The sequence below is a fragment of the Nicotiana tomentosiformis genome, chromosome 8 (assembly GCF_000390325.3).
Source record: "Nicotiana tomentosiformis chromosome 8, ASM39032v3, whole genome shotgun sequence".
NCBI classification, from domain to species: domain Eukaryota; kingdom Viridiplantae; phylum Streptophyta; class Magnoliopsida; order Solanales; family Solanaceae; genus Nicotiana; species Nicotiana tomentosiformis.
The window spans coordinates 93,614,863-93,623,888 of NC_090819.1; the positions used below are offsets into that span (position 1 = coordinate 93,614,863).

The following is a 9,026-nucleotide window of genomic DNA, read 5'->3' on the forward strand; positions in this document are numbered from 1 at the left end:
GTCATAATTATGTGTCTTATTCTTATAAAACGTGATAGAACCAAACTTAGGAAAATATAAAACCATTTCAGCGAGCAAGACTTAATAGTAATTAGGGGAAGTATAATATTGACTGTCTTGTGCTTATTTTTGCCATGCAAATGAAGGAATTTGATCAATGCTCACAATCTTTCGTTTCCTCATTTTTTAAACACTACTAGTTTCAATCATCTGCAATAGCAATAAGTAACTCCTAAACCTTTTAACCTTTGCAAGGTAAGTTTAATTAGCATCGGAATATTTCAATTATAAATAATCAAGTCATGAAAATTCATTAAAGAGAATTTTATAACATCTTTTTCATATTTCACGCAAAAGTAGCATGCTCTTTCCCACTTCAACTTGATATAGAATTAAACTCATCTGCTGTCATTTACACATTTACTTTTGATCCTGCATGCATGTTACGAATTCAACATGAAGACTGGAGGGAGAGTAGAGCCCGACGTATAATCCTCCACCATAAGAATACATCACATCTTTACACTGTCTCGTGATAGGCAACGAGAACTGCAAAAAAAAAAACACCAGACAAGGAAGCAGTCAAGAAAGTTCAAACGCCAACCACACGAAATCAATCATAAAGACTGCAAACGTTCCAGCTGCATCATTGCTTGAAATTGCATCTAAGAACATGAAATCCAGCGAAAATGCATAACACAGTCCATCGATCGTGACTTTACTGTCATTTAAAATGTAAACAACTTTGTTGAAACACATCACATCTACATGACCAAGACAATATCTGATATCCAGTTGGCATCTTGAAAGAGTAACTAAAATAAATTGGCCAAAATACAGGACCACTATTTGCTGGTTAAATTTCAGAGAGATTCTTTGTATTCTATGATCTGTTTATGGTGGCACTAAAGGTTCCTTTTCCTGCTCTTAATTGGGTTAACAAAGGGGTTGAGAACGAACAGAAATCTTTAGTTGGTTCTCAAGAGTCGAGAGTGGAATGACGTTAGCAAACTGATAAGCGAATAGGAAGGCGGCTGATTGCGTCCTACACGCTTATCCTAGTATCCATATCCAGATATGAAAGTCGAACACGAGTCGAACAATTTCCTTTCGATTAAACCAGTTTGAATTGGCAGACATTCATATTATGCTAAGCCCATTTTGAACATTCCTTTGCCTCAACTGACGTCATTCAAGTTAGAAATGTAAGAGCCATATCAAATTAATGGATCAATAACCGACATAAAGGTGATGAAAATGGATATTAGTTAATAATGAACATTAACCCCCCCCCCCCCCCCCAACACACACACACACAAAAGTCAACCACCGACTTAGGGACTACGGCTACTGCAGTCTGCAGGCACCACAAAGGAAAAAAAATGAAAATAAACATAAAACTGGAAGTGTTTTCAAATATATTTAAAAATTATAAAAATAGCATGTTTCAGTTGTAATCAGTGTTTTAAAAGGCGTTTCTTGGGCAAGCCCCAGGGCGAGGGCCGCGAGGCGCACCGAAAATGCCCCGAGGTGATGGTGCGGGGCGAAAGTCTCAGGAGGCGTACGCCCAGCCATTTGGGGCGTACACCCGGGCGTTAAGGCGAGTTTTTGCAGTGAGGCGTAAGCCCAGGAGACTTTTTCAAATTAAAATAAAATTTGTTGAATAAGTCCTTAGTAAATACTCAAATTCTCAAAAGTCAGCTTGTAATTAATCAGAAGTTTTAAAAAGAACTGAAATATCAAATTTAAAAGTCAAGACTTTTTTTTTATTGCTAGAAGCCCTAATTTATGGTCTTCCTAATTATTTATCTTGTACGCTAGTATGTTACTATCTCCCAAAAGCAACGAACGATTTTTTTTTGCAAATCCAAAGAAAGCTCCATTTTCGTCCATAGCAGCGAGTTCAAAGTTCAAATTGCAGGTTAGTCATCCTTTTTGTTCCTCATGTAGAAAACTTTATTCTTTTCAACTCAAGTTACTTGTGCTAGTAAGTAGCGTATAAGGATTATTTTGACTAGTTATTAGTGGGGATTGAACACATCTATATATATTTTTTACTTATTTATAGTTTTCTTTAATTTTTATGCAATTTTACTTATTTAAAAATATTTAATGTAATTATATTATTTTATTAAATAGTAAAAATTAAATACCCATGAGGCCTACGCCCCGTGCCTCGAGGCTTACGCCTCACCTTACGCTCATGCCTTTTAAAACACTGGTTGTAATTTGCCCGTGTAAATAGCAATATATCATCAGGTCAAAATTTTAAATACACAAATCAGGATTCCTAGTCTGAATACTCGGGGGGCAACATAGGAAATCGAATGGGAAATGACCTGTTCAAAGAGCCATTTCAGCCTGCAAAGCAGCAAGCTCATCTTCTTCTGTCTTCTGAGCAGCAGGACGCACTTGTTGCCTACCAGCAGGTACATTAATTGGCGCGACAGGAGCGGTTGTAGCTGGCTGAAGGAGCTGCTCCTCCAACTCAGCTCCTTCCAGTTCTTCAAGCTCTGCCTCCAACTCATCCTGCAAAAAGATACAGGTAAATTCTTGTTCCGAACGAGTGAAATACAACTTAGACGAAGTTAGGAATAATCCGAAGATACTTCATCAAAATCAGCAGCTGAACCAATTGGTGTTGCCAATGCTTCCTGAATCAGTTTCATATTCTCTGTTTGCTCGTTGATCTCATCCATGGTTTTGTCGACATCATCAATATTCCTGAAAAAACAGAATATATTAGTGCATATCAGGGACAACCCCAAGTTAACAAGGATAACCATGAACATAACAACATACTGAACTAATTACTAGCAAGTAGTGGAGATTATCCTGATGAATCAGAAACACTAGGTGACACACACAGAAAACACGACATGTAAGTGTGGGGATGAGGGAACTACACCCTTGCATGTGCCGACATAGCATATGGCAAGACGGCAACTCGTAACTAAAAGATATAAAGTGTTATGGAATTTAAGATTAGACATCCATTAAGATCACGCTTCAAAGAGTAAACCTCTGCTGTGACTCAATAATGACAGACTATATCTTGTAAATCATGTAAGAACATAACAAGATAAAGTCGATGCTTTAACATGCATCAAGGAAAAAATTCTTATTTGAAAATCTCTCATTCCTCGCTTTAATCAGCCTGTATGTTTCTACAGCTTTTCTCTGCAAAAGCTGTTTGCATCTACAGAAGAAAAGAGCAGTAAATAGCACTTAACATGTAGCATATACAACTTACGTTGCCTTCTGCATAGCTTTCATAGCAGCTGCTCCAGTTCTTAAAGCATCAACAGTCTCCGTTGTGGCTTTTGCACCTTCTAACATTATCATCTGAAACCAAGACACAAACAAGTGAATTCAAACCATGTCTCTTCATGCTGGTATGATAAGTTTTGGTGCAAAGATTCCAAGATGTACGAACACATGAAGAGCACCTGATCATGAATACGCAATTGAAAGTTTCCAAGCTGCTCAATTTGCTGCTCATAAAGCCTTTTCCTTTTCAAACATTGTATTGCAGCTAAAAGAGAAAGAAATTCGTTACTGCTGTAAACAAATCAAATATGAAAAATTTAGCAAGGGAAAAATGTTAAAAAATACGAGAACATAATTCACATCATCATCCTATAACACAGTATGTCCTCGCAATGCTAAGGCAGTGAAAACTGAAAATCCATGTACATGAGCGAGAAACATAGCTGCTTGACATATCCAATTTCCCTCTATCATCCGTTGAAACTCAAACACAACAGACTAGCTTGAGCTGGCATGAGCAAGTAAACCATGTTTGTTCCTTTTCTTTAAGGTAGAAATATATCCGGTAAACCAGTAAAATGGAGCAAGGTATCCAGACTTTCACCAGATCAGCCAGGATCAAATGCAGTTTCATAGAAAGCATCTCTAAGCTTCCATCATTCTCTAATGAGCTCTTTCAGAGGAAATGCATTATTATCTTTAACTATTTACCTGTTCTAACATATCTCCAAAAACAAGTCAAACTTTTATTGCCAAGTGTGTCTTGCATAGTTGTTTCAGATGATTTGGGTCTGAACACAGCAAAATAGCTTTCAGGGGATTCATACAGCTGACCCTAATGTTGTATGGAATTGAAGCCACGTTGGTTGATCGATCATGTATTGCATACTGTCTATAGCATGAGAAACTGCAAAGATAACACTTGTAACCTACTAGGTAAGCCAAAGGACTAAAATCTCTCCCTATTGCACAATAACTCTCCTAAGCTTTAACTACAAAATTTTCTTTTGAACCATGCCCTCTTTGAACAAAAAAAGTAGATAAAATAGTTAGAGATTAAAAACGCATATCAACAGTAGTAACTTTATTTTCCAGTTTGTTTCTTACTTCGAATTGGCTTAGTTGAAACATTAAGTAGAACCTTAATTGGAATTCTGAAATGACAAGGACCTCTAGGAATAACCCCGTTATTTCTACAAATTATAAGATAATTTTTCACCTGTTAACCTAGCAAGTTCACCATACATAAACTACTTTGTCTCACACACAAAATATAATCAAATCATCAGATTTGTCTGATATTACTCGATTCTAGAGATCATGCAAACACATGGCAATAATGGACATTAAACATCCAGCAGTTGATCATACATGCAAAAGAATATTTTTCATAGTATGTCGCATCCTTAAGTGCATTACAGTAACATAGACCATAATAAAGCAAAAATCTCAATGTAAAAAGTATCCATAACTAGTGAACTACATAGGATGGAGAAATCTCATCTTGTCAATGATTTTCAATAGACCATACCCCTTTTGTTTTTCGCTCTAGTAAATTCCTTAGCTTTTTCAACCTCACCAGCAGCCTTCTTCAGTAAAACTTTCTCCTTTTTCTCAAGCATCTCAAGAGTCTGTGCAGAATAACCAAAATAAAATGTAAGCTCTTTATTATTTACTTGAAAATTTTAAATAAGCCAATAACTTTGGCTGAGATTAACAAGAAAGAAAGTTATGACAAAACCAGTCTACAAAATGATGGAGCAAACTAGGGGACAGAAGATAACAATCAATTTCTTCACCAAAATAGGTGGAAATAACGATAATACAAACCCCTTTGGTTCTAGCTTCGCATTTGTCTTCCTAGATCAAATAAGATGGTCCAAAAGTAAGCCATGCCTGAGTTAAGAATGAAATAACATGAATAACTGCCACCAACATATTTGGCAAAGAGCCCACACCCTTTATGAACTTGCCCCCAACTAAGACTAGGCCAAACAACTGCGGCTCAGAGTCCGCGCAACATAGATGAAAACTATCAAACTTTGCAGCACAGCTATTCTGGAAAGGGTAAGCAGTATGCAGTCACTCATTCTCTCAAATACAATCGGGTTGCAAAAAAGCCACCTGTAAAATCTATCATATCCGCCTATGGCAGCTAAAATCTAGCAGGCTCGAAATATTGTATATAGCCTCTGTCCACTATCCTTCCACCAGCAAAATGGAGGAGCTTCCCATCATTTCTCATAAGTTTGTATCTGAGAATAAAATAGAACTGTAAACCCATGTAGCCATACAAAGATCTGAAGCCAACTTGCTCTCTCCCAGGCTCTTAGGGTAGGAAGTCGGATGCTCTTGCGACAAAGAACATCATTAACACTCTTGAGTCAGTGAATTACATTAGATGGAACCAAATATTAACCTGCATTATGACTCATTATTCTTTCTTTTCTTCCTTTCGATAGATAAGACTGCAATAATATATACAATTTCCACAAAGGCACAAACTTTTAGTTCGTAGAGCAAACATAAACTAAACTGAGAGAAATAGATGATTACAACAACACAACATACAGAAGTGCAGGATTATAGCAAGTTCCTTTCTTGCAACAAATTCCACAAAAAAATCTCACATAACTAACAGAGCTACTATTCAATTCCAACTTTAACAGAATCCAGTTACACGGCACATTAACTATAATAATAGTATAGATAGCTAATACTTACTCCCCCCACCCCCTTTCCATAACCAGCAAATAACGAGATTTTTCATCATCATCAAACATAAAAGTGAAAATTGAAAGAGCCACAAATAATAAAAATAAAACAAAATCTAAAGTAGAAAACCAAAAAAAACAGGATCATACCTCGTTTAGCTTGTCTAGTGTAGCTAGAGCATTTGTTTCTTGTTTAGGTTTTCCAAAGAGTCGGGGAAACATTGTTAAATTTTGTTAAAGCTTCAGAAAATGAAAATTATCTAACTGCTGCAAGAAAAAATCGGGGGGTTCATTAGATCAACTGAAAAAACCGATCTACACAATGAATATATGAATCTTGAAAAAAATTTCATGAACTTTTGCAAATAATTGTATATACATACAGGTTTGCTTTATTGAGAATAGAGTTTGATGGACTGACCTGAGAAAACTTGAGAGGTTGTGGAAAATTGGAAATTAATCAAATTTTGACTTTGAACTTTGTAAATGATCTGAGAAATTTCTCAAAGGAAATCAAAGTGGATTCTTTTTAGAAAAAGATGATTTAGATGGAAAAGGAGACGTCACTATTACGAGTTACATCCTGTCGTTTAAGCTGAAATAACAGACCAATAGAGTTTTTGTTTTCCTTTTTTCATAAATTACACTAAAATACTAAGTGGGTGTTTGGACATTAGAATTGTGAAATTCCGGAAAAAGTGGAAAAGAAAAATTCAAAGGGAAAATGTTATCTGAAAATTAGAGTTATGTTTAGATATTAATAAAATTTGGAGATATTTTTGAATTTTTTTGAGTGATAAAGTAAAAAATTTGAAAAACATCTTGTTGAAATTTTTCAAATTTCAAAAAAAATCTGAAATTCAACTTTAAGTGAAATTTAAAAATTTCATGGTCAAACACTAGTTTCGAAAAAAGTTTAAAAAAAAATATTATGGCCAAACGGGCAAAGACCCGAATTTTTTTATTTTTTTCGAATTTCTTTTTAAAACACGTGGTTGTCCATGAAGTTGGTAAGTTTTTGGAGATTCTTCGAAAATGAGTTTTTTAAAAATCAAAAAGTGTTTTTGACCAGTTTTTAAAAATTTTCAAAATAACTTTTTCCCTACTCACTAAATTGTAATTTTTTTTCAAGTGAAATGTATCTCCAAATATAATTTTAAATTCCAAATACTATTTTTCAATTTAACTCCAAATAATAATTTTTTTTAAAATTTATAATTTTTATGTCCAGAAGCCTACTAAGACTCACCATGGATGATTGATCCCCGTAAATCAAACAATTGTGCCACTTATAATCAAATACAATGATGTTCTTCATACTTTTGTTATCAAACACTTAAAATCCTTTATATAATGAAAAATCTATAAAGTTAAGTAAGTAACTCTAATATACTTTTGTAACGACCCGGCTGGTCATTTCAGGAGTTATAGCCCCGTTTTTCCCATTTCTATTTCCTTTATGCTCTTAAGCTATATTATGATATATCGGGTTAGTTGGTTCGGGTCCGGAGTGATTTCGTAGCGGAATGAGACACTTAGTCTCTTATTTAAAACCTTAAGTTGAAAAAGTCAACCGGATGTTGACCTATGTGTAAACGATCTCGGATTTGAATTTGGATGGTTCCGTTAGCTCCGTTAGGTGATTTTGGACTTAGGAGTGCGTCCGGAATGTGATTTGGAGGTCCGTGGTAGAATTAGGCTTGAATTGGCAAAATTGAGAATTTGGCGATTTCGGTCGGCAGTGGAAAATTTGATATCGGGGTCGGAATGGAATTTCGTAAGTTGGAGTAGGTTCGTAGTGTCATTTGTGACGTGTATGCAAAATTTGAGGTCATTCGGACGTGGTTTGATTGGTTTCGGCATCGGTTGACGAATTTGGAAATTTAGAAGTTCTTAGGCTTGAATCCGAGGGTAATTTGGTGTTTGGATGTTGTTTTGAGTGATTTGAAGGTTCGACTAAGTTTGTATATTGATATATAACTTGTTGGTATTTTTGGTTGAGGTCCCGAGGGCCTCAGGGTGATTCCGGGTGGTTAACAGATTTGTCGAAGTTGGAAGATGCAACTGAAGCTGCTGCTTCTGCTATTTCCGCACCTGCGGAAAGAAGAATCGCAGGTGCGGGGTCGCAGGTGCGCATGGGAGTTCGCAGGTGCTGGCAATGCTGGGCTAGACAGGATGCGCAGGTGCGAGAAGGCTATCGCATCTGCGAGCCCGCAGGTGCGAGACCTGGGGCACAGATGCGGAAGGAAGGAAGAAGGATCGCTTCGCAGATGCGGCGTGCCACGCGCATGTGCGGTTGATGTGACCGCAAGTGCGGTCGCGCGAGTGCGAGTAAAAGGCCGCAGGTGCGAGAAGCCTCGGCAGAAGATGTATATTGTACACTTCGCGAATTTTGGTGCATTCTTTACCATTTCTATTCGGTTTTGGAGCTTTTGGGAGAGATTTGAAGAGGGAATCAAGAGGGGTTTCATTGAGGTAAGTTACAAGAGCCCTAATACTCATATATATGGTGATTTTCCGTTGTTTAATCATGTAATTAGTGAAAATGAGGGGTTAGGGCTTGAGATTTTTGGAGAAGTAATTTGAGGATTTGAAGGACCAAATGATGTCGGATTTTAATGAATTTAGTATGGTTAGACTCGTGAGTGAATGGTCTTTCTTGTTTTGTTAATTTTGTCGGATTTCGAGACGTTGGCCCAGGGTCGGGTTTGAGCCAATTTTGGGTTTTGCTCTAATTTTGTAGCTTTTCTTGTGGAACTCATTCCATTAGCGCGTATTGATGGTATTGTAGTAATTGTGAATAGATTCGGAGCATTTGGAGGCCGAGTCCAGAGGCAAGAGCATTGCGGGGTAGAGATTTGACTGGTTTGAGGTAAGTATCGATTGTAAATCTAGTCTTGAGGGTATTGTAACGACCCGGCCGGTTATTTTGAGAACTTAAGTCTCGTTCGGCAGCATAAGACCCTGAGCATCTTCATACTATGTGTATTGACTTGCGTGCGTGGTTGAATTTAGTTACCGGATGATTTAGAGTGATTTGGA

General features: G+C 36.8%; 1 protein-coding gene across 3 annotated transcripts; it reads right to left on the reverse strand.

Moving 5' to 3' along the window:
• Positions 1 to 260: 260 nt before the first annotated feature.
• On the reverse strand, positions 261 to 6,546 carry LOC104104184 (vacuolar protein sorting-associated protein 32 homolog 2-like). Of its 3 annotated transcripts, none has more exons than XM_009612188.4 (8): positions 6,406 to 6,546; positions 6,135 to 6,251; positions 4,802 to 4,901; positions 3,450 to 3,535; positions 3,254 to 3,345; positions 2,610 to 2,724; positions 2,340 to 2,529; positions 261 to 549 (listed from the first exon to the last, which is right to left on the reverse strand). In XM_009612188.4, exons 2-7 carry the CDS (start codon positions 6,204 to 6,206, stop codon positions 2,344 to 2,346), a joined length of 651 nt encoding a protein of 216 aa, XP_009610483.1. In that variant the 5' UTR covers positions 6,207 to 6,251; positions 6,406 to 6,546; the 3' UTR covers positions 261 to 549; positions 2,340 to 2,343. The 3 variants fall into 3 exon arrangements, with proteins under 3 accessions (XP_009610483.1, XP_009610484.1, XP_009610485.1); XM_009612189.4 differs by having other exon boundaries at positions 6,135 to 6,248; positions 6,406 to 6,545; XM_009612190.4 differs by having other exon boundaries at positions 6,368 to 6,430.
• Positions 6,547 to 9,026: the final 2,480 nt, after the last annotated feature.